At 48.2% G+C, this 26,167-nt stretch overlaps 1 protein-coding gene across 8 annotated transcripts in view; it reads right to left on the bottom strand.

The window, feature by feature from the left end:
* Positions 1-247: 247 nt before the first annotated feature.
* Positions 248-26,167, bottom strand: part of SREK1 (splicing regulatory glutamic acid and lysine rich protein 1) — a 530,578-nt gene continuing 504,658 nt past the window's right edge. For all 8 annotated transcript variants that reach the window (XM_085631944.1, XM_085631886.1, XM_085631876.1 and 5 more), the window contains one exon: positions 248-3,595. In XM_085631944.1, coding sequence (XP_085488070.1) covers positions 1,547-3,595 — 2,049 coding nt within the window. In that variant the 3' untranslated portion in view covers positions 248-1,546. The remainder of the gene's footprint in view (positions 3,596-26,167) is intronic.

The raw sequence follows: 26,167 nt of genomic DNA, 5'->3' as shown, positions 1-26,167 counted from the left end.
CTGAACAATAAGCCATTTACTTGCCCACTATAAATAGGACGTTAAATACTTTACATGGTAAAATATTTTAAAGTTTTTGAAGAAACAGTGGTAAGAATATATTTCTGTGTTTCATTCCTATGCTACTATCCCGTCCCAAAAACAAAATAAATTGCTTTCAATGTAATGTCTCTTGAAGTGCAGCCATATGTTTCCTGAATAATGTCTTTATTTCACAAACATTAATTGGAAATGTCTACAACACCCCTTATCAATTCTTCATGCCTTTAACAAAAAAAGGGAAACAATTGCTGGATGGCATTCTTGAATAACGAATTAATTTTATAATATATTCGTAACAACTAGCAATACTTGAGTGAATACTGCTTTTTGCACAGTATCCCCAAGAGACGTGGGCCTTTACATATTTAGTACTTTTGAAAATACATTCATGTTCAAAAACATAATTTGCATACTATTCCTATTAGGAAATTGACTGGGAAAAGGTATTTGCACTAAAATGCAACATCCCTTTTCTTTCGGAAAGGGGAGTTTCTTCCAAGTAGAGACATGGTTCCAGCAACCATTCAGCCCATACTTGCTTGTCTTTAGATATCACTAAGCATTCCTGAACTGATCCTAACATGCTTATTCTTTCTGCTGACACTCAACATACCTAGAAAAGCTAAATGCTGAGATAAGATGAGATTCTGTTTGGGATGGCTTTCAATACCTGTATGTGAATTTGGGAAGAGCTCCTAAAAGGGTAAAGCAGTACTGATTGTCAGCAAGTGACAGTTTTAATCAATAAAGCAAAATCACACTTATAAGGCATTAAAGATTAAGCCTGCGCATCGTAAATCTCTCTTAAAGAGAATAATCTCCCAAAAACAGCACTTTTAGCAGACGCGAAAAATGGCAATACTATCCTTGGAAAGATGTTATTTGTTGAAATATTTCACAGACATGTGATGATCGTAATCTGGGCTGCTATACATGTTCTTTCTAGAATGAACCAATAGCATGCATTGGTTTAGTTCCTATTGAGTTCCTCCTTTCACAATTCATAGATACAACAGTGATAGCAAATGGAAGATAAGCAATTTTGTGAAGGAACATTTATGTGCTTGAACTGCAATAGCAATAAAAAAAAATTATTTTAATCCACAATGTTACAATGTTACAAGAACCTCATTAAATCAAAAACAGTTTTAAAAAGTTTAATAACCTCAATGCTTCTCTTCAGTTCTTGGGTATAGTAAAGGGTATTTGATCACAGGTTAACAGTTTAACATTAACATGTAACTTTAAAGGAGAAATTAGCCATCAGGAAAATGAAACAATGCTTAAATAACATTAACAGTTTTGATAACATCGGACATTTCCTTTGTATACCACTGGTCCAAATGTCTAATTTTGTCGAGAAACCTAGCAAACCTTTGTACAACAAAGCACGCATAGATAGGAGCTTTGGTCTGTTCTTTCAAAATGCTTTGAGCCTTTTGATCTTACAAAGTCTAAAATAATCATTGTAGCTCTGAATTGGGCTGAAGGATAATTCCTTACGTTAGATATATTCTACTGAGTGAGTGTTACATGGTTGATAGTTTCCGTTCTGTTGAAGTTCTCCCTGATCACCATTTTGGAGATCTGTGCTTTCAAGGACCCTCTTGTTCATGTCCACTTGATCACTATATTGCAGCACTCCATCCTGATTTTGTATGGCCCACTCTTCATTAGCTTGCAGAATGCTGCAGCTATTTTGCAGGCTTCTGTCATCATCTTCTTGCAGACTGCCTTCACCAGTTTCTTGCAGAGGGAGGTCTTCATACAGAGGGAGGTCGTCTTGAAAGGGGATTTCGTCTTGCAGGGGGATTTCGTCACTGTTTGGCATGGCACTATCTTCACATTGCAAGGGGTCCGCCCTATTTTGTAAAATGACATTGCTGTCTTGGAATTCGTCAGCGTCCTCGCCGGCCCGGAAGGCGTCCGGGTCCTCGCCGGCCTGGAAGGCGTCCGCGTCCTCCCCGGCCCGGAAGGCGTCCGCGTCCTCCCCGGCCCGGAAGGCGTCCGCGTCCTCCCCGGCCCGGAAGGCGTCCGCGTCCTCCCCGGCCCGGAAGGCGTCCGCGTCCTCCCCGGCCCGGAAGGCGTCCGCGTCCTCCCCGGCCCGGAAGGCGTCCGCGTCCTCCCCGGCCCGGAAGGCGTCCGCGTCCTCCCCGGTCCGGAAGGCGTCCGCGTCCTCCCCGGTCCGGAAGGCGTCCGCGTCCTCCCCGGTCCGGAAGGCGTCCGCGTCCTCCCCGGTCCGGAAGGCGTCCGCGTCCTCCCCGGTCCGGAAGGCGTCCGCGTCCTCCCCGGTCCGGAAGGCGTCCGCGTCCTCCCCGGTCCGGAAGGCGTCCGCGTCCTCCCCGGTCCGGAAGGCGTCCGCGTCTTCCCCAACCTGGAAGGCGTCTGCGTCCTCCCCAACCTGGAAGGCGTCCGCGTCCTCCCCAACCTGGAAGGTGTCCGCGTCCTCAACCTGGAAGGCGTCCGCGTCCTCCCCAACCTGGAAGGCGTCCGCGTCCTCCCCAACCTGGAAGGCATCCGCGTCCTCCCCAACCTGGAAGGCATCCGCGTCCTCACCGGCCTGGAAAGCGCCCGCGTCCTCACCGGTCTGGAAAGCAACCGCGTCCTCACCGGCCTGGAAAGCAACCGCGTCCTCACCGGCCTGGAAAGCGCCCGCGTCCTCACCGGCCTGGAAAGCGCCCGCGTCCTCACCGGCCTGGAAAGCGCCCGCGTCCTCATCGGCCTGGAAAGCGCCCGCGTCCTCATCGGCCTGGAAAGCACCCGCATCTTCACCGGCCTGGAAAGAGTCCGCATCCTCACCGGCCTGGAAAGAGCCCGCACCCTCACCGGCCTGGAAAGAGCTCGCACCCTCACCGGCCTGGAAAAAGCCCGCATCCTCACCGGCCTGGAAGGCGCCCGCATCCTCAACGGCCTGGAAGGCGCCCGCATCCTCAACGGCCTGGAAGGCGCCCGCATCCTCACCAGCCTGGAAGGCGCCCGCATCCTCACCAGCCTGGAAGGCGCCCGTGTTCTCACCGGCCTGGAAGGCGCCCGTGTTCTCACCGGCCTGGAAGGCGTCCGCTTCCTCACCGGCCTGGAAGGTGTCCGCTTCCTCACCGGCCTGGAAGGTGCCCGCATCCTCACCGGCCTGGAAGGTGTCCGCATCCTCACCGGCCTGGAAAGCGCCCGGTTCCTCACCTGCATGGAAGGCGCCAACGTCCTCACCGGCTCGCAAGGTGCCAGCGTCCTCACCGGCTCGCAAGGTGCCAGCGTCCTCACCGGCCCGCAAGGTGCCAGCGTCCTCACCGGCCCGGAAGGCGTTCTCACCGGTCTGGAAGGCGTCCTCACCGTTCTGGAAGGCGTCCTCACCGGTTACCATGTCTTCACTGGTACTGTTCAATACTTCATCCATTTTTTGCAAGCATTCATTATTATTTTGTGATATGCTGTCCCTGCTTATCACCAATTCATTATCCAATAATGTTTTATTTTGTACATCTTTGCTTTCAGCTTCGTTTTTACAATCCAATTCGTTGAGTTTTCCAGTATTCTGCTCTGCTTTGTGACCTTCTACCTATAAGGAAAGGAAAATAAAACAATTAGTGAGGTTCTACAAACAGATTTTTAAAACAATTCAGAGGACAACACAATTTACATCAAACCCTGTATGGACACAATTGTGAAGTCCGATAAATTGAAACAATGTCAATCTGTGATTAGTTTTCTTCATGGGTAGTCTCCTTATTTCAAGGACCGTGGAGACTGAAATAGGAAGAGCTGCGTACCTGTAGGCAGGTTTCGAATACAGTGAAATATAAGAAAACTTTAGGAAGTAGCCCATAGCTTTTCTAGTGGGTGTTGCTACTTAGTTTCTTCTGAGTGATGCATAGCAATTTCATTTTGATAAAAGCAGGATGTTTCACCTAGTTTTCCTTTCAATATATACTTTTTGTGGCCATGTTAGTATCATGCCACATGGTTATGGGGCTCAAAATTGCTTCAAAAGGGGCTAACTCAGACTTTTGCACACTGGTACCATGCACCATTGAGTAAGTGATACACGACACAGCCTTTCCTGAGCGAATGGAAACCCCAACCAGTTTTTTTTTCAGGTCTAGCATGGCAGTATAGCTTTTGCCAGACCATTGCTTTTTAATTAAAAGAAACAGAGCTTTATAAAGCACTATTGAGAGAGCAGCTTTGGCTCCATCCAGACACTGATCTTCCTCAATAGTAGATTTCACTGGGCAGAATTTGGGTGCCTCCACTGAAAAAGAAGGCTTGTATTGTACAGATTAAGCTTGATACTATACACCAGAGTTGGCTATTGTGACATGGCAATGATCAAGGCTGTACACCTGAGTGGTTCTCTGGGAAAAGTTATGTCAGAGGACAGGTCTGATATGTTTACTACGAAAAGTTGCGATACAGACAGTAAGCTTGAATGATTGATTGCGAAAACCATATGTTGAAGTCAATATACCTTTTTGGGTGGATTGTTACACTGTGTACAAGTATTTTCTAAAATGGTTTGCCACAGATTACAGTAGTAGGTAAAGGTTTTGGTTACTTCCGACAAGCCATTATTTGAAAGAAGAAGAAAAAATGTTTTAGACCAGTTTCACAATGCAGGGATCCACCAGGCATCAGTGCAGGTTTCTGTGAGGCTTTATGGGATCATCAGAAAACAAGCTGCAAGAACAGGCTTGAAGAGAGTGACTTATGTCCACATAATATCCTCTACAAGTATCTGACTGAAAAACTGATTCTGTAAGTCCATCTAAGTTACTTCCATTGCTATCAACAGATCGTTAACACAGGCCCCTGGACAAATACAGTAAATGCGTGATGGCCTTTGTGAGAAAATAGGCAAGTAGGGTTTGTTTGTAAAACCTTTAGCTCAAACCTGGGAGGCTGTGTCTCTAAACAGTCAGGTTTACACAAATTTGCAATTGTAAAGCATGTAAACAGCAATTGAGGAAGAAATACACAAGACACATAATAAATCAGACACCAATTTATAACAAGCATTGGCAAAGCCTCTGTGGGAGCTATTGGTTTAGTTTTTTTTAGCTGTGTCGTACAGCATTGTGGGTTGTACAGTATGTTTAAAGTTTTATTCTAATTTGCCATGAAAGCCATTATTTGTTTGTTACTTAATGCGTGAGGGACGGTATGAGCTTTGAATTAAAATGTGAAACGGAAGGGAAGTAGCAACACGAACGGCTGTCTTAAAAAAGTATTATGATATATTTAAATCACTTATTGGAAATTTGCTTTTAAGTTACGCTGCTTAGCTGCTTTGACGCTTGCCAATCGGGGAACAGTCAGGCTTACCTGCACTATAATTGTTAGGCCACCCGCATTCGGCGGGATTTAGTCAGTGGGGGCTCCTGGCTTGCGGCGCTTCGACCGCCATCTTGGGTGGGTGAGGGAAGGCTTTGGGCCATTTCAGGCGCCATATTGGGTGGGTCAGCCGCTATACTAGGCGGAACCCGCGTATTGGAGAGCTATATAAACCGCTCTTTTGGCACGGTAGGTAGACCTTGTCATCGCGCGCATTGTATTTTTAAATCACTTATTGGAAATTTGCTTTTAAGTTACGCTGTTTACGCTGCTTTGACGCTTGCCAATCGGGGAACAGTCAGGCTTACCTGCACTATAATTGTTGGGCCACCCGCATTCGGCGGGATTTAGTCAGTGGGGGCTCCTGGCTTGCGGCGCTTCGACCCCCATCTTGGGTGGGTGAGGGAAGGCTTTGGGCCATTTCAGGCGCCATATTGGGTGGGTTAGCCGCTATACTAGGCGGAACCTGCGTGGCGTAATATTAATAGGAATGGAGGTGCAGGCGTGCAGCGTCCGCGCGCAGCGGGCCCGCCGTGGGCGCTCCGGAGGTGTGCCAGAGGTAAGCCCGTTTGCGCCCGTTCGCGTCCCGGTTGCTCCCGGTGCTATTGTGGCGGTAACTCCGCACTTGGTATACTCTCGAGAGGAACTGTATGCTTTGAACCACCATATGGCCCCAAGTGAACAACCTACCACGCGGTCATCTATTCTGCCCACTATTTCTTGTGGCCTACTTAATGTTCGTTCTCTCGTGAAGCATCACGCCGAAATTGCCTTGCTAGTTGAATCCTCCAAATTGGATATTTTATTCATAACAGAGACCTGGACTAGAACAGATAGCGGAGCGGAGCTCGGTTGGGCTTGCCCACCGGGCTACTTTATAAGACATATCCCCCGAACTACGGGGAGGGGTGGCGGAGTAGGATTTATTTGTAGGGACACACTCTCCCTCTCACAGCTCGTAGTAAAGGAAATGACAGGGTTTGAACTCATGGGTTTTTCCCCGACGGCTCAGGGTGGTACAGTACTAACAGGCCTTCTCTGCTATAGACCGCCCTCCGGAACCGTTTCTTCCTTCCAGCAATTTATTGATCTTATTTATGATCTATCTAATTCACATACTAAGTTCATACTGTTGGGTGACTTCAACCTACGACCCTCAGGTTCACAAGAGCCAGCCTTTAGAGAAATCTGCCAAGCGTGTAGCAATATACAGCTAGAGCAGCTGGTGCAATTTCCATCTCATGTGAAGGGGCACACATTGGACTTGGTTTTTGCTGACAAGGAGCTGGTCGTAATTAATAAGGTCATGGATCAATGATGGACTGACCATGCTTTGGTTCTTATGTCTATTTTTATGTTGGGAGAACTGCGTAGTGAAGATGGCCCGGTTAAGCATAAGTTTAGTAGACAATGGTCTCGCTTGTTAAGGGGATCAAGTCTACCTAGACTACTGTCCACAGCTTTCTCGGTGGTGGAGGAGACTGTGGATAAAAGCTATGCTGCCCTTAGTCAGCAAATTCTGACATCACTAGACAAATTGGTCCATCTAAAGAGGGTGAAGAACAAACCTTTGAGAGTTAACACCTGGTTTACTAGCGATCACAGTCAACAGAAACTTCGCTGTAAACAGGCGGAGCGTGCTTGGAGGAGAGGATATGGGGAATCGGATCGTGTGGCTTATAAGCAGGCCCTGCGGGAATATAAAGTCCACCCAAGGATGGCCAAGGCGAAGTTCTTGGAAGATTCCCTGGCTAAAGCCTCTAATAAATCACAGACCCTCTTCAAACTGGTAAACAATATGGCTAATCCAGCCTGTGCAGCACCAGTTACTGTAGCATCTCAGGAACTGTGTGACTCTTTGGCCTCTGCGTTTGAGGATAAAATGAAGTTAATTCTTAGTGGCCTCTCGACTTTGGGGCATTCGGCCTCGGCAAGGCCTTTTCCATTGGAATCCCCCTATTCTTCGGGTGATGAGGGGACTGAGGCTAAAGGGGAGCAACTGCAATTATCTTGCTTTCCTACCCCTTCCTTGGAGGAATTTTATACACTGGCTAATGGTGTGTCCTCGGGTTCCCCACTTGACCCTCTGCCACATAAGTTCTGGAAGGCCTTCCAGACAGAGCTGCTGCCTCCGTTGTATACCATCTGTTGCCAGTCATTGGCCACAGCCTCGGTCCCAGACAGCTGGAAGCTGGCAATAGTGACACCTTTGTTAAAAAAGGCTTCTTTGGACCCGCTATGTCCAGCTAGCTATAGGCCTATTTCGTTGTTGCCATTTCCTATAAAAATTGTAGAGAGGCTGGTCACAAGAACCTTATCTAATTTCCTAGAATCCAACTCATGTTTGGATGCAGTCCAATTCGGATTTAGGCCAGCCCACGGGACTGAGACCGCTCTGATCACCGTGCTGGATGATCTGCGAACGCGTGTCGACATGGGTAAGGCAGCATTTTTAGTGTTCGACACGGTGGACCATGCTGTCCTTCTGGACCGCCTTCAGAGAGCGGTTGTTGCTGGTCTGGCGTTGGGATGGCTAAAATCCTATCTTGCTAATAGACAACAAGCAGTGGCACTACCACCTTTTCGCTCAGCCGTACGTCAGGTGAAGCAGGGTGTGCCACAGGGGTCTGCGATCAGCCCGATCCTTTTTAATCTCTACCTCCGACCCCTAATCAGTTTGATTAAGTCATTCGGCATTTCAGTCATCAACTACGCCGATGACACTCAACTGATTTTTTCCTTTGAGGGTAAGGAGGCGGTCTCGAGGGACACTTTTCATCAGTGTATGTCGGAAACTGCAGAATGGCTTCGGGTTAATTTGCTCCAATTTAACGGGGCAAAAACCGAGGTGCTTTATTGCTCCTTGGACCGGCCCTCTCGCCCGCTGCCAAAGGACTTCTGGCCGGCTTCTATCCTGGGCACAGTGACAGCCGCCGACTCTGCCCGTGATCTGGGGGTCATGTTTGAACCTAGCTTGCAGCTTGATGCCTCTGTAAATAAGACCACAGCAACGTGTATGGGCTTACTTCGAGCCCTACGTAAAATCTTGCCGCTGCTTCCCTTGGGAGCTCGAGCAGAGGTGGTGCGCAGTACTATTCTCAGTAGACTAGACTACTGCAACGCACTGCTTCTGGGGGCTCCCAAGTCTCTGGTATCTAGGTTGCAGAGGATCCAAAACATGGCAGCCAAATTGGCCCTGGCTCGTTCACGCTCTGCGTCATCTTCGGCAGCATTATCCGATCTCCATTGGCTGCCTGTTCAGCAGCGGATTCTTTTCAAGGCCGCATGCATTGATTTTAGGGCGATGCATGAGCTGGGACCCTTGCCGCTCCAAAACCTTTTCTCCTGGTATCAGGCTGCTAGACCTTTAAGATCCTCCTCGGCGTTTCTGATAAAAGTTCCTAAATTCAACAGAGCGAGGATGGGCGGCCGCGCTTTTAGCTTTGCAGCCGCTAAGGTGTGGAATTCCCTCCCTCTGTCGCTAAGGAGCAAGCAAGATCTAACTTCCTTTTAAAGAGATTTGAAAACCTACCTCTTTCCAAGAGCAATGTAGTGTGTTAGATCTGATGATCTGTTGAAGGTCAAGCGCCAGGATACCCTTGGGGTGGCAGTCGCAACAAGAACGTAATAATAATAATAATAATAATAATAATATAGTGAAAACCACTTTTCTATGGGGTTTGGCGATACTTAATGGAGAGAATGGGATGGGTAGTTGTGGTTAATAGGTAATGTGGAAAATGGGTACTGTGATAGTAAATAAACATGTTTAGTGGAAAGGACTGTCAATCAAAGCCATTCATAAAGCGCACTAATGCCTCAGCTGAGGTGTCCAGTCGCTTAAGCGAGACTTGAATAACTGACCAGCTTAATCTACGCCTGACTGAAGAGCCAAGTTATGTCCTTCCTGAAACACTATTCTGTGTTGGCCAAGCATAGGTAGGTGGGTACTGCGTTCCAGAGCTTAGCCATCCGTACCGAGAAAGACCAGTCACCTCGTCGAGCTTTGGCATACCTCGGAATGCGACAAAGTCGCAGAGGATTAGATCTCAGGGCTCATTCCTGATGGTATAAACTAAGCCTATTCCTGAGAGGGTGTGGCCCTATGCCCTTAAGGCTCTTAAGGCTCATGTCAGGGCTTTAAACTCGATCCTCTTGGCACAGGGAGCCAATGGAGCTGCCTCAGACTGGTGTGGAGATATGATGGCGAAAAGGGACTTGACAAATGATCCTAGCCACCTCATTCTGAATTATTTGCAATCTGAGAATCAGATAAACTGGAAGCCCCAGGTATAAGCTATTGGCATAATCCAAGTGCGAGGTCACCAACGCATGGACAATGATCTTACGGCTCTCCTCTGGGAAAAAACGCAATAGCTTTGTGACAGATCTTAACTTCACAACACAGGATGAGGAAATATGCCGGATTTGAGCCTTCGAGGAAAGATCAGCATCAAACCTAATTCCCAGGTTTCTAGTAGACAAGACCAGAGTTGGTGGTGGATTCAACTCCAAAGGCCAACAAACGCTGGAAGGAGGAGGCGTCGCCTGACTGAAAAGAGTACCTCATTCTTGTCTGCATTTGATTTCAGAAAATTGCTGTTCATCTATTTTGAAATATCTTTCTAGCACTCTTTGAAGTTAAGGAAGGCTGCTTCAGAGTGTTCTCTAAATAAAAAAACTAGCTGTGTATCATCCGCATAGGAGACAACCTTCTCTCCCCAGGATTCAATGATAGAAGGCAAAGGGGCTAAATACAGATGAAAAAAGGAACGAGCTCAGAGCTGAGCCCTGTAGCACTCCACAAACCAAATGTTTGAATGAGGATGAAAAAGGGCAAAGGAAGAACCCTCGAGATTGATCTTCTACGAAATACCACAGCCAGGATAGCACTGTACCCTGAAAGCAAAGATGACTTAATCACTTCAGCAGGGTTGGGTGAGTTACCGTATCGAATGGTGCCAACAGATCCAGTAGTACTACCACAGAGGAAGTACCACCATCCAACGTCTCTCTGACCATTTGATACTTCCAGTAGTGTGGTCTCCGTGCTATAACCTGCACGGAAGCTGGATTGCTTATCATGCAGCAAACCGTTAGCTTCTACAAAGGCGGTTAATTGCGGCTGAACCATCTTTTCTAGGATTTTCGCAGATGCCGATAGCAATGAGATGGGCCTAAAATTGCTAAGCACTCCCAGATCCGCATTGGGCTTTTCAAGGAGTGGCAGCACGAACGCCCGTTTCCATACTGCATGGAATATGCCGGATTTCAGAAAGGTGAATGAATGAATGAATGAAGATGTTCTTATATAGCGCATGGCTACCCGGAGGCATCCCAGCGCTGCGGATATAGTCAAGAAGGGGATGGAATTTAAGGAAATAGCCAGGTCTTAAGTTGTTTCCTAAATGACAGATGGTTGGCTTCTTTGCGGATGAAAAGAGGGAGGGTGTTCCATAGTTTCGGAGCGTTGTAGGAGAAAAGGCGACCTCCTGAACGAGCCTTTCTGATTCTGGGGACTGCTGCTAAATGAAGTTGATCTGAGCGGAGATTTCTTGTAGGTTTGTAGGGTTTAAGGAGGTTTTTGATGGCGGGAGGGCCTTTATTATGGAGAATTTTATGTGCAATACAGAGGGTCTTGAAATGGATTCTTTCCTGTATTGGAAGCCAATGCAGTGTGTGCAGAGCAGGTTTGGCTGAACTACGGCTATTAGTTTTGGTGAGAAGCCTAGCAGCTGAGTTCTGAACGATCTGAAGTTTAGAGATTACTGTTCTCGGTGCGCCTAGGTAAAGGGCATTGCCATAGTCCAGCCTGGACAAAACAAGTGCCTGAACCACGAGTTTTCTTGGGAGGGGGGGCAAGAGGGGAAGTACTTTTCGTAAAGTGCGGAGTATGCCATAGCAGGTAGCCGCAGTTTTCCTTGCTTGTGTCATCAAAGTGAGATCCTGGTCTAACCATATGCCCAGACTTTTTATTTCTTGTTTGGGCAGTGGTGCAGGTCCCATGTCTGTAGGCCAAGATATGCTGGGAATAAAGCTAGCTTGATTACCCAGCAACATGAGCTCTGTTTTGTCCCCATTGAGTTTAAGATGGGAGAGGCTCATCCAGCTATTAATTTCTTTAAGGCATGAGCAAAGATTTATAGAGGACTGTTCTTCCTGATTCAGAGCCACAATGAGCTGGGTGTCGTCTGCGTAGGTGATCAGCTGGATTCCAAATGGAGAGACTATGTGAGCTAATGGGGACATATAAACATTAAAAAGGGTAGGGCTCAGAGAGGAGCCCTGCGGTACTCCGCATAAGAGAGGGACAGGTTGAGATTGAGTATTCCCTTCAAATACCTGGAAGGATCTGTCTTCCAGAAAAGATTCCAGCCAGGATAGGGCTGTGCCCGTCACTCCCACGTTTCTGAGACGGTGAATTAACATGTGATGGTTCACCGTATCGAAGGCGGCGCTCAAGTCTAGAAGGATGATGGCTGAGGATCCTCCTGCGTCCAGAATTTGTTTGTGAGAAGTGGAGCAGGTTAGAGGTTTCCAGGTGGGCCGAGAGTATTTTATTGACATACTTTTCCGCGGCCTTGCTAATGCCTGGAAGCAGCGAGATAGGACGATAGTTGCCCAATTCCAAGGGATCGAGGTGAGGTTTCTTTAAAAGTGCCTTCACCATCGCCTTTTTCCAGTCCTGGGGGACTGTGCCTGCGGCTAAGGAGGCGTTGATCAAGTTGGTAATGGGGGGGGGATAATGGTAGGCAATGCCTGCTTAAGGATTTTGAAGGGTGCCGGGTCGTGGGGGGAGCCACTTTTTATTGCCTCTAAGATGTGGCAAAGGTGTTCCTCTGAGAGAGGGGCAAAAGAATCAAGACATCTATAGTTCTCCAGGGGTTCCGGGTTCAAAACATGGTTCGTCGTGATGGGTGGAAGAAGGTTGAGGATTTTTTTAATTTTTGAGGAGAAGAAACCTGCCAGGTCTTCACAGTGCTGGCCAGTGGGGTCTGCCGCCTGTGGGGGGTCAGTGGTACGTGTGAGTGTTTTTATAATTCGGAAGATTTCTTTGGATGAGTTGCTTGAGGCTTGAATTCCAGATTTGATTTAACAGTGGATTTACGCTGGAAACCACCATTCTTGGAAATTGAGGTTGGCAAGGATCCCCTTGGGAACCAGACTTACACTTCAAAAGTTCCTCAAGTGAATCTTTTTGAGACATTGGAAAAAAAATCCATAAAAAGCAGGAGGAGGGTTGTTGGAAGCTGGTTGTTGTAAAGTCCAGCTTCTGGTGGGAATGAGGAGTAAAGTTTTGGAATTTTTTCCTAAACAAAACACAAAAGGCTCATGCAAAGAGCAAGGGAAGGATGAAGGGCACTTTCCATCGCCTTCGGAGTGATAAAAGATTTTACGATATTAAAGATTTCTTTAGACGAGTTCTCCGCATTCTCAATGCGCCTCTGGAAATATTTGCTCATGTTAAGCCGCATCATTTTGCAGAATTTTTTTAAGAGCCTCATTATAGGCATTTTTAGCTGAGGGATTATACGACCTTCTCCAGTTGCCCTCCAGCCACAGAGGCTTTTCTCTGATCTATGTTCGGCAGTGAACCAGGGGGGCGATGGCTTAGATCTATTGGCTGTAACTGTTTTTAAAGGGGCAAGATTATCCAGTGCATTAGAAATCCATAGGTTAAAACGGATCGAATCGCTATCGGGGTTGCCCAACAGGGATGGCAAGGTTGCTTGAAGGGCAGGCCCCAAAGGCCTCTTTCTTGACTTTTCGCCAGTTTCTCCTCTTTTTTGTGTGCAATTTTTTGCAATTCATTGGTCAGTTGCCCTCGCCACTAATGCGGAGCGGGACAAGAAAGTGATCAGTCCATAGCAAGTGTATGGGGGCCTCTGTTCTCATACTGTGTATATTTGAGAAGACTAAGTTGAGCGTATGGCCCACACTATGAGCCATGGAGGTAACTAACTGGGTTATGTTAAGGCCAGCTAGGGTCAGGATTAGCTGAGAAGCCTGAGGGCAGTTCGGGACATCGGAATTCATGCTAAAATCTCTCAGAACCGTGAAATTTGTGTAATGTAACGTCAGCTGGGCAATGTCGTTGCATAGTTCTTTCACACAGCTAGTAGGGCTGTCCGGTGGCTTATAGATCAGCATGCCGGCGAAGGAGAAGGAGGGTGTAAGCTTGATGCAAAAGATCAAGCCCTTAATATTACCGATTTGGCCCAGCCTTTATTTGGCAACCTCCCACGTACCCCTCAGGACCCTGTCTCCACCTCAGTTGGTGCACATATGTATAACAGGCAAGCAGTTACCCATATGTGATAACATGGGTGTTAAAACTAAAAACGAATGCTATTGAGAAGCTGGCTTGGTATATTGTGTACACTTATGTAAGTGAGCACCTTGCCCCCATCCAGACAACCCTTATGGTGATTTTAGTGGTCTTTGACAATCTTAGAAAGCTCTCTCAGTGGTAGCTGTGGAGAGCAGCCTTCATGCTTAGTCCAGAAAGAGTGTAAAGCAGCTTGTTTTACCAGAACATAATCCTTTGAGTATAGATTAAGTGAAAAAGAACCACAGTGTATTTATAAAAATATGTATTTATTATAAGACATTCACTAACATGTACAGATATCTCCTACCCGGAGATATACACAATGCACACACTACTTTACTATAGAAACAGATAAGTAGCACTTAATACACAGCGGTCATCAGGGGGGTGGAACCAAACCATATTCTAAATAAGTGGAATGCGAACCAGGACTCAAGTCAAGACAGTACCCAGAAGACATAGAAGTGTCTGGGACCCAAAGGAAGTAACCAGGAGCCCCATAGAGGTTGTGTGCTTGTAAGTGATCAATACAAGTGAAAGGTTAAGGCGCATTTGCAATTTTAAAGAAGGACCCTTCTCAGCGGACCTTAAGAAACTCTGTGGAAGACAGAAGGTTGGAGAGTCACACCACCTGTGGATACCTTAGGAACCAGGATACCTGCCTCAGGGAAGCCGGGTGCATTGTTGTGAAGTGGCACCGGAAACCGCCATTGAACCCAATGGAGGACTTCAGAAAGATGCCGCTGTTGTACACGGTGAAAGTGTCCAGTGGAACCCAAAGGTGGATTCAAGATGTGAAGAACTTGCAAGCAGAGGGGACAGAGTCTATGCCACTCAGGAGTGACCAGGAGGCAAAGAAGTCAAATGCCAACTGATGTCGGGTGTTGCAGGAAAGCAGACGGTGACCTTTAAACTGCAGCTGTGCGGACCAGGTGACACGGAGGATGACCAGGAGCCGGATATGAGCTGTCCCACCTCGGATGTCGCGAGTGGAGGGGTTGGTGTCCGGCGGGAGCACCAACATGCCTTGGCAACTGCAACCAAAGTGGAAGTTGAAGAAGGTGCAATGTCGGGAGCAGAAAGGTGAGGATGCAGTGAGGATGCAGATCTTGGTCACTGGAGATTGGGGCTATTTGGAGCCCGAAGATCTTGGTGGAAGGAAGCCAACAAGCCTTTGCAACTGCAAGTCGATGCGGTGCACAAGAGTTCGGTTCCTGCGATGCGGACGAGGGATTTTGGCCACAAACTTGGTGAGAGGACAGGGAGGCCTTGAGGGATGTGAAGAACCACCATCTGTGTTGCTGAGCCTTTTGGAGTCTGTGGGAGCTCAGGATCAGCAGGCAGGTCAGCTTAGTTGAGGTGCCTGCAGATGCTGGGAAGTGACTCCTTCACTTCAAGGGAGATTCCTTCAGGTGTCTTCAATGCCCACAGGCCTTGGAAGGTTCTTGTATGGTGCACAGGCACGGATGTTGCAGCAGACGGGCAGGGCGACGAGATCAGGAGCAGCAGGAGTCTTCCCGGTTGCAACCTTGATGCCCAGTTCGAAGTCCAGAGTGCTCAGAAGGTAGAAGAAGTGGAATCAGAAATGTATCTTGTCCCTAGACTAATCTAGGGAACCACCCTCAGGTATGCCCTGAAGTACCCTAAGGAAAGGGCTGGTACGCTACAGGGGTCTCTCCATAAGGACGGGCTGGACAAGGGGGAGGATACTCCACTGTCCTTTGTCCAGTTTAGCACCAGGGCGGGAGACAATGGCCCCCTGAACTAGACTATGCATGGAGGGCACCAAGTGTGCCCTGCATGCAGACTATGTGGCACAGGCAAGCGCTCCCACCCTGCCACAATACACTAAATCCTGTCTGGGAGGTCATCACACCCTGTGACAGGATACGTATTATTCTGCCTTTCCCTGCCCGAGCTTGGCTCAGCAGCCGGAGGGCAGAAACGTGTCTCTGGCCAGCAGCAGCCCTAGCTTCCTGTCCAGGTCTGGAAGATTGGTACGGGGAGCACCGTGGGCTTCCCAGAGGAGCTGTACGGTGCATGGAATCATACCTCCCACATCGTTTATGGTGTGGGAAGTAAGATTCCAACATGTTTGATACCAAGCATGATAGGGTTCGTTAAAGCCAGTTTCGAGATAGTCATCGCGTAATGACATGGTGTCCCTCTATGTGTCAAATGGCTGTCCCACTGAGAACCAAGTACCCTGCCTTCAGGATTGTAAGGCCTGTCTTAGGGGTGATTTATAGGTTTTAAATGTAGTGACCCTAGATATAGGTAAACCTGTATCTTTTGTAAGTTGTGCTAGCACTAACTTACACAGGCTGCAATGGCAGGCCTTTAGTTGCAAATTGAGTGGTCTCCCATGGTTGGCATAATAGATACTTCCGCCCATGGGGGACCCCTGGTGTACCTTTACCCTGGGTACCTTATTACCAAATACTAGGGACTGATAAGTGTACACCAGTGTCCAATATCTGGGATGTACTGTAGGAAAGTGGGTTTCTGTTGCAGTAACCTCCCCACTTTTTGCCAGACTACAGACGCACTGTTTCTTGGTGTGCCCTGGGTCCCTGCCAATCAGGTTCCCAGGGCCTGTGTTCTTTCCCCATAACTAACCCAATTGGCATCTCTGGCCACAGGTCAGCCCCTGGTAAATGGTACCACAGGTGTCCAGGGAACTGTGACCAGGGAAGACCCAGGGCTGCAGCACTTATTGTTCCGCCCTTAGAGGTCCTGTACCTTTACACCTTCACACTGCCTTTGCAGGCTGCGTGTTTTGGTGCAGAACAAAGTAAAGAGCCGACATGGCACACATCCCTGTGTGCCATGCGTACAACCCACTGCCCTGGCATAGATCAGTCACCCCTCTAGCTGGGTGCCCTATGTCAGTGGTGAGGGTACAGGTGCACGAGCCCTGTACCCCTACAGTGTCTAAGTCCATTCTTAGACATTGTAAGTGCAGTGCTGCCATTGAGAGTATATGGTGCTGGGAACTTGTCATTACAAACTCCACAGCACCATAATGGTTACACTGAAAACTGAAGTTTTGTATCAAACTTCTCAGCACATTAAACCCACACTGATGCCAGTGTGGGATTTAATGAGAAATGCACACAGAGGGCATCTTTGAGATGCCCCCTGACAAACGACCTGCCTCTGGTGGGTTCCCTGACTGGTACACACCAGCCTGCCACCACGAGGCATGATTCTGGACCCCTAGGGTGGGAGCCTACACTCCCTGAGCCCAGAAGCAAAGCCTTTCCTGGGCAGAGGTGTTCACACCTCCCCCAGGCCAGGAAGAGCCATCTGTGGCAGGGGAGCTTCAAGGCCTGGCAGCCTTTGTAATGCGACCCCAGCCTCTCCTGCTATCAGGAGCAGGCCCCCTTCCTGTCTCGCCTCCCTTTCGGTGGGAAGACAGGTGGGAAAAACTAGCCAGGCCAGGAGGTGTGCCCACCTCTGTCAACTCCACCCCTCAGGTGGGGGAGGCGAGGTGAAGCCCACTCTCCAGTGCTCGCCATCTTGCGGATGGCAAACACTCCCCCAATCAAGACTAGGGATTGTGCTCACTCCCCCACGTGGGGTGAGCCCACCAAAGGTGTAGTCACCCTAAGGTCAGTAGCCCGTTGGCTACTGACCTCAAGACCCTAAAACGCCCCTTAAATACAGTAGTTAGGGGGCAGCCCTGAACCAAGAAGGCAAATTCAGACAAGAAAGAAGATAAGGACTGAAGAGCTGTGCCGAGCTAACAAGAGGACGACGCCCACTGACTTGGCCGCAGCCCTACCGGCCTGTCTACCCCTCGAACCTGCTCCTGCGAAATCCCGGTGTGTGTCCTGCAGCCAGCAACCTCAAGAAACCCGGAGGACCTGCCTGCCTTCACATCTAAAGACTGCATCTCCCGTGAACACCGGATTTGATCAAACGGCAGCTTCTGGTGCCAGCCAGAGACCGCGAATCCAGCCCACTCTGCACCCACCGAACCCAGCCCGAGCGGAAAAACACCAAGAGGAGGTCACCCTGGCGATCCTGACCCGAGATCCGGCGACCCCTATCCTGCCTCAAGCCTCCAGCTGACGCCTGCAACCTCAATCCAGAAGGACCCCCTAACCGCGACCAGGAGCTGGTATGAAGATCAGACCCCAAAAGGCACACCTGCACCCGACGCCCCACGGCCTTGTGTGCCCAAACCGCAAGAGCCTAACCAACCCTTAACTTCCCAACTTACCTCTTCAAGTGGTGGTCGCACCCAGAAGTCCTTTGTCTCCATGCCAGAAGTGCTTTTGCAAACCGGAGTTTCTCCATTGAAAACAGGGACCCGACGTCGAAACAGCACCCGGCCGCACCAGTGCCGCTGAGGGTCCACCTTTTGTGCTACTTTGTTTCTCCATTTGTCCTGACCTTAACCCTAGGAGCTTTGCTCCCACAACCCAGTGGCCTGCTTGCCAGCAGACACCAACCGGTGGTCCCCTATCCCCCATTGGATAACATTGGGCCTCAACACTCTGCGCCCTAGTGCCGATGAGGGTGCATCACTGATCCTGGGGGACCCCGGAGTCTAACCCCAGAACCTTAACTCCCACAGTTAATTACTTACCTGAGAACCGTTAACCTGTTTTCTCTACATTGGATAACATTGACACTTTTTCTCCAAAAAGTTCCCAAGTGTGGAGTTTTGAAATCTGAAAATATTCTATAAAAATCGCACAAATAACCAAAACGTATTTACGTCCCTGTTTGCAGGAAATGTCCCAGTGCTGAATCAAGGTATCCAGCATTGAGTTAGAAAAGTAACGTAAAAAGTAACTTACCTGTAATTTACTGAAAAAGCCTATTCATTTCAATGTACTGTATTTGCTAAAGTGTTGCACCTTACTGCATCCCCTGTAAATCAAACAAAGTACAATTTCTATTGCATTTTGAAACTGTTCTATATCCAGTAACTTATTACTGAAAAGTAGTTAATGCTTACCTGTGCAAGGCTTGCTTGGTTCTAAAAATAAAACAACAGTATATATTTTTTATACAAACACAATTGGCCTAGAGTTCAGTTATTGAGTGTGTGAATTTTTTTGCTGACTGAGTGTGTACTTCAAATGCTTAACACGGTCCTCTGATACTGCCTTACTGCACGACCACTCTACCACAAATAGAGAGTAAGGTTCTATCTAACTTTAACCTCTGCATACCTCTGGGATCGCCTGGACACTCTACCTCATTTTGGTGTAAGTATATATAGAGCCAGTTTCCTACATGTACCCAAGTACTTACCAAACCAATTTAGGGGAGAATGCACAGAGACTCGGGTCCTGATTAGCAGGATCCCAGTCAGACTAGTCAGAAAAAGCATTACATCAAGCAAAAAGTTGGGGTAACCATGAAAGCAGATCCCACTTTCCTACATATTTGTTTTTCGAAACACAGCAAAAGTGTGTCTTTAAAGCTTTTTTTTTTTGCACAGTAAAGTTGAAAATAAAACTTAGGCAGCATTGTTCGAAAGGAATTACATTTAGGCTGTGCCCAAGGTGCATTCGCAAATAATATTTACAGCTGTCTAGCATAACAAAAGAAAGGCAGCATTGTCGGAGGTGGAATAAAGGTAAAAGTAATCGGAGCCTTACTGTGAGGCCCTGTGCGAAGGGTAAGTGGCAAGGTTGGTTTGCTTAAGCTGTCCATGTTTTAGATTGTGGTGCTTCAGACACAAATGCACAAAAGGGGGTGGGAAGGTACAGTAAAGGGAGAGGTTAGGATTAAATGGGAGAGGGCAAAAGGGAACTTCACCACTGTAAAAGGAAAACTTTTTTTAAAGTTCACATTGGGTGAGCAAGATGTTTTAAAGCTTTAAATAGGAAACACACACTGCCTTGCAGACAAAGCAAAGAAATATGAAAATAAATGACGATGTTTTAAAACCAAGTAAAGATGACACACTGCAGTATAAATGCTAAAATATCTATCATAATGCAAGTTGTTTTGAAGATTTAAAAACATGCAACACGCTGCCTTAGTCAGAAAGCTAAGATGTTTATATTATTTAAAAAAAAAAAAAAAAGATGCTTCAGAGCTGTCAAAAGGATACACACGCTGCCTTTATAAACAAACCACAATGAATCAATTAAAATGCAAGAAGTTATAAAGATTTTAGAACGCGATGCAGGCAGCCTTGCAGAAATAGCTTTAAAAAGGTGACATGACTGCCTTCAAGACAGAAAGCAAATACAAAATAATAAATGACACGCCTGAGGTCTAAAGCTTTACCGATGACACACTAACAAAGCAAATAAATAAACAAGAGGTTTTAAAGCTTTACCAACCACATACGAACGTAAATGTTACTTACCCTCTGTAACGTAATATCTGGTAGAGATACAGTCTAGCGGCAGATTCATCAACTTTTGAATTCTCTCCAGACGGCAGTCTGGATCTGGAAATTTTTTCAGCAGAGCCTCTGCATGCCGGGGGACGGAGTCGTACGGCTCAGCGGTGACGTCGACTCCAGTCACGATGTCAGTAGAGCCATGTAAGAAACTGGCTCTATATATATATATTGCACCAAAGTGAGGTACAGTGTGTATAGAGTCCAAGGGTCTCCAGAGGTTAAAGTTGTAGCTTGGTCGAGCAATAAGGCAGTATCAGAGGACAGTGTTAAGCATTTGATGTACACACTCAGTCAGCAAATGAATTCACACACAAGAACTGAACTCTAGGCCAATTGGTTTGTATAAAAAATATACTGGCACATGCATCAAGCAAAATTGTCCTCGCAAAAATAGCGATTTGCTAACATAGTCCGTTAGCGAGTGCCAAACAACCGATTCCAATGCATCAACCCCAATAGCGAAAAAAAATAAAGAATCGCTAAAATAAACGCTGTTACATTAAAGAATCGCAAAATAAATGAGGAGGAAAGTATATGACAAGTACCGTCTCAATCGTGCCATGATAATGCGCCTAATTGCTGACCTGGAACCACTACTGCAGCACCAGACACGCAAGACCAATGCCATTTCTGCGCACGTCCAGGTCCTATGCAGCCTGCACCTACTGGCGTCTGGAAGTTTCCAAGGGGTCGTAGCGGTAGTGGGAGGCGTACCACAAAGCGCACCTTCACGCTTCTTCCGTAAATTCATTGATGCCATGCTGACAATGATACATACCCACATCAACTTCCCCACAACCCCACAGCAGATGGACCAGACCAAACAGGAATCTACCGGGTGGCCCAATTCCCCCATGTCATAGGATGCATTGTCTGCACGCATGTCCCCATCTGTCCCCCCCAGCCAATGAGTACATCTTCCGTAACAGGAAGTCCTATCACTCCTTCAACGTGCAGGTCGTGTGCAATGCCAAGCACATAATCACAGACATAGTGGCACAATTTCCAGGAAGCACACACGACTCATATATATTCAGACACAGTGGCCTCCACAGGCGTCTGCTCAATGGAGAATTCGGAGAGGGGCTCATGCTTGGTACATACTCATACCTATTCATTACATCAGTATCACACATGTATTAGCATTACTGCTGCTAAGCCTTTGCTTCCCCCCTCTAGGTGACAGTGCATACGCCTTGCGGGAATATATCCTCACCCCCTACATCAACCCAGCAACACCACAGGAGCAAAGCTACAACGCGGCACATATTAGCACCAGAAATGTGATTGAGAGAACATTCGGGATCCTGAAGAGTCGCTTCTGGATCTTACATAAGACTGGTGGTGCTTTGCAATATAACCCAGAGACCTGCTGCAGGATTGTAGCAGTATGTGCCATGCTGCACAACATTGCAACCAGAAGGGGGATACCCATAGAGATGGACAGAAACGACAACGATCGGGATGACCAACCACCCGCACAACACCGACAGTCACACTTGCCAAACACAGCTGAAGGTCAAAGGAGGCGGATATACATCACACAACATCATTTCAGAGCCAGGTAAGAATGAGCCTGACAATATATTTTGGAGTGCTAATGTTTACTTCACATGAGCACTTTTCAAACTAATGTAACATGAGTAGAATAAATTACAGTGCTTCTACACATTGTGGAGAAAAACATATCCGTTAGAATCACGGGAGTGCAAACGCAAAATGCAAGTGGCCCATGGTTATACCACCATGGACAGAGATGCGGGACTGAATGTCTAGTGCCGCTTCCCACGTACCCCCAGCCTCCTGTCGCGTGTCTCCTCTACCTCACCACGCTGTGTGTCTGTGGCTGTAGAGCTGCGCGAACTGCACCTCATGTTGCAGGTCTCCGGCAAGGACACGCTGCTCACACTTGATGCGGCCTCACTGCCCTCCTCCCCTCCCAAGTTGCTGCCACTAAATGTCCCTGACTGTAAGTGTTCCACTGCAGTGGTCATCTGGCCTAAGGCCTTCGCTACATCCCCACAGTAATGCCCGAGGTCCACCTGCAGTGACACGGAGCGGCGGGACAAAACTGCAGTGCTGTTACAGAGCTTTGTGATGGCCCTGGTAGATGCAGTAGTAAGCAGCAAGTTCTGCCGATACCTCCTGCGCTCGCTGTGTTTTCCTGCTAGGATGGCACGGGTGAGCTCCTGTAGGTTCTTATTGATGTCCCGATTGCCCTCAGCCACAACTTTGGTCATGTGCCGCACAGCGTCTGTCAGAGTGCACGTATTTTGCCAGTTTGGAGATGTTCATTGTTCCCATGCGTCTCCCCTGCAGGCGCTGAACACGCAGCATCTGGGCCCTCTACACTACCATAGATGTTCCTTGGCTGTTCGGGGCGCTCTGCAATACTGCGCATGGACCTGCGCCGCTTTGTGACTCGGCTACGTGCTGGTGGTGGGGCTGGCGGTGTGACACGTGTCTGACTGGGGAAACTTGTGGGTGCTGGTCTCGGCTCTGTATCTATCACCTGCAGGGAGGGACGGACATGTGCCCTGCGTTTTGGTGGTGTTGTCGGTGGTGGTGGTATTGTCGGTGGTGGTGGTGGTGGTGGTGTGGATTGACCTTCCTGCGGAGTCTCTCCATCGGTATCTGCCGGTGTCTCGGAGATGATGAGGCGCTCACTGTCATCAGAGTCCACCGGAGATGCATCTGTGTGTGAAACAGTGCATTGTTAGTTTATTCTGTGACTATATCTGTTTGTCATTCCACATTTATTTCCTACAATAAATTACATATTTAGACACACTGTTGGGCTTGTACTGCTGATCTCATTTATTGTGCATTGGTGATCATACATGCACACTTGGCTAACATGACTACAACTCCCATGATGCAATACTAATGTGAGGGTATGTGTGTTATGCACTTCTCCCTGCACACGGTGATTGACCTGGGGGGGATGGGCATGGGTATACAATATGCAGCGTATAGGCGCAGGCATGCATCTTACCTTGTTCTGTGGTTGCTGCACCGGAGTTGGGCATCTGGGTTACTCCGACGACTGCCTCCCCTCAACAAGCTCCTCCAGGGCAGTGTTGGCAGGTACTCTGGATGGCCCCCCTCCTGTGCCAGCTGCTTCCTTGACCCTTTCGGCAATGCGCTCCTTTGCCATCTTCCTGAGGTTATACCACCTCTACTTAAGGTTGTCGATGCTGCGGTGCGTCACTCCAACAGCATTCACCCTCTCCCTAATGCAAAGCCATATCTTCCGCTTCTCGGCTTCGGGCCCCTTGAGTGACAGCTTCCCAAACAGCTCATCATGCTTGCTGCTCACCCCCTCGATCAAATGCTCAAGTTCCCTGTCAGAGAACTTTCTCTTCCTCTTCCTGGGCGTGTCTGATGTAGCAGGTGCATTCTTGTCCATCCTGGATGAAGGTAGTCTGGATGGGTTCTGAGGGTATAGTCTCTTGGCTCAGCTTGTATGCTCTGCCTCCTCCTGTGAGCTCCTCAGGGCAGTGAATGAGGGATGGGCTGGATGACTTCTTGGTTGTGATGTCATCAGCCCGCTACTAGTGCGACCCGTTTTTTGCGAATTCGCTATTTCCGAATTCGCAAAAACCGAATTCGGAAATTGCTATTCTTTATTTTAAGGAATCGCTATTGTGTTTTCGGTTTGTTTTAGCGATTTTTAAGAAAACGCAAAATTTTACCAAATCTGTACATGCATCCCGGAAAGCGATTCCTTATTTGCGATTCCTTATTTATCGCTAATAAGGACTCGGTTTTCGGAATTTTGATGCATGTGCACTATACTGTTTTATTTCTAGCACCAAGCAAATCTGGTACGGGTAAGCATAAAAAATACTTTTCAGTAGTAAATTACTCGTATGAACACAGTTCAAAATTGCAGTGTAATCTGTACTGGTATTGGTTACAGTTTTAAGTAAGCAGTTTGCAACACATTGCAGGTATAGTACATTTGAATGAATGGGCTATTTAAGTAAAATGCAGTTAATTACTTTTCAGATTACTTTTACTAACACAGGGCTGGATCCTAGATTCAGCCCTGGGACATTTCCTGAAAACAGGTGAGTAAATACGTTTTAGTTAGAGGTACAATTCTTAAAGAATATTATTGCATTTCAAAAGTTGACACTTAGAAACTTTTTCACATAGAATCCACAATGTTATCCTATGGGAGGAAATTCACTTAGCAGGTAAGTTATGTTAACAATACTTTTTCTTACTCAGTGCTGGATACCTAGATTCAGCACTGGGACATTTCCAGAAAACAGTCGAGAAAATGCGTTTTGGTTATTCGGCGGATTCTTAAGGAATATATGTAATTTTCAAAAGTCGACAAACTTTTTGGGAGAAAAAGTGTCAATGTTATTCTATGAGGAAAAAGAGGTTATCGGTTTCCAGGTAGGTAATCGGTCTTTTGAGTTAGGGTTCTGGGGTTAGACTCAGGGGTCTCCCAGGGTCAGTGATGCACTGTTGTTGCACCCCCAGTGGCACTAGGGCGGCCGGGTGCAGAGTGTTGAGGCCCAATGTTATCATACGGAGGTTGGTGGCTGCTGGCAAGCAGGCCACAGGGTTGTGGGAGCAAAGCTCCTAGGGTTAAGCTCAGGGCAAGTTGGGGACCAAGTTAGCACCAAAAGGTGCACCCTCAGGGGCACTAGGGCCGCAGGGTGCGGTTTTGAGGTCGGGTGCCCTGTTGATTTCATTTGAGATTCTCCGGGACAAAGAAACACTGCAGGCTCGGGACGAGGTTCTTCCAGGAGTGACCACCACTTTGAGGGGTAAGTTGGGATGTTGAGGGTTGGTTAGGCACCGCTGGGCTGGGCACACAAGGCCGCGGGGCGTCGGGTGCAGGGGTGCCTTGGGTTGTCAGATTTTCTTACCCGCTCTGGTCGCGGTAGGCGGGGTCCTCTGGATTGAGGCTGCAGGTGTCGTCAGGAGGTTTGAGGCAGGTCAGGGCTCGCCGGATCTTGGGTCAGGATCACCAGGGGGACCTCCTCGTGGTGTTTTTCCACTCGAGCTCTGCCTGGGTTCTGCGGATGCAGAGTGGGCTGGATTCGCGGGTCCTGGCTGGCACCAGAAGCTGCAGTTCAAAAACGTTCAGTGTTCACTGGAGAAATAGCTTGGAAAGTGAATGCAGGCGGTCCTCCGCTGGACAGGCCGGGGTTTTGCAGGAGCAGGTTCGAGGGGAGACAGGCCTGTAGGGCTGGGGCCAAGTCAGTGGGCGTCGTTCTCTTGTTAGCTCTGCACGGCTTCCCGTCCTTCTCTTCATTTTCTTGTGGTTGCTGGATCTGAGGAAGGAAGGTTCAGGGTGCCCCTAAATACTAGATTTAGGGGCGTTACAGATAGATAAAGGGCAGGGACCAATGGGTCCCTTCCCTGGGGTGGGTACACCCCCTATACTGCCACTCTCCAGTGGGAGGGGGGCAGGAGCCTGTCCCTGGTTGGCTGGGTCCTCTCATTCTCAAGATGGCAGGGACTTGAGGTTGTGCTTCACCTCGCCTCCCCCCACCTTAGGGGTGGAGTTGGCAGAGGTGGCCACACCTCTCTTCCTCACTTATTTTTCCTGCCGGTTCTCCCACCCAAAGTGGGGGGTAGAACCAGTGGGGACCAGTTGCTGTAGACAGCAAATGGTCTGGAGAGTCTCACAAAGGCAACATGGCTTTGAAGCTTCTCATTCGTGAACCCTGCCCATCCTGGGGGAGGAGGCTTGGCACCACGTCCCAGGACGTACATTGTTTCAGGCCCCCAAGAGCAGCAAGCTCTCGAACCAGGGGTCCAGAAACATGTCTGGCGGTGGCAGCCTGCGCAGCCACTCAGTCAGGTCACTGGGAGTTAGTCGAGTTTCAGGGGGCATCTCTAAAATGCCCCTGTTGTGCATTTTACATTAAATCCCACACTGGCATCAGTGTGGGTTTAATGTGCTGAGAAGCTTGATACCAAAATTCCCAGTCTTCAGTGCAGCCATTATGGTGCTGTGGAGTTCTTGATGAGGATTTCCCAGCAGCATATACTCTTAATGGCAGCACTGCACTTACAGTTCCCAGGAATGGACCTGGGTACTGTAGGGGTACAGGGCTCAT

Source organism: Triturus cristatus, chromosome 2_1 (genome assembly GCF_964204655.1).
Source record: "Triturus cristatus chromosome 2_1, aTriCri1.1, whole genome shotgun sequence".
Classification (NCBI taxonomy): domain Eukaryota; kingdom Metazoa; phylum Chordata; class Amphibia; order Caudata; family Salamandridae; genus Triturus; species Triturus cristatus.
The sequence above is the reverse complement of the archived record's forward strand: the minus strand, read 5'-3'. Positions and strand labels throughout refer to the sequence as shown.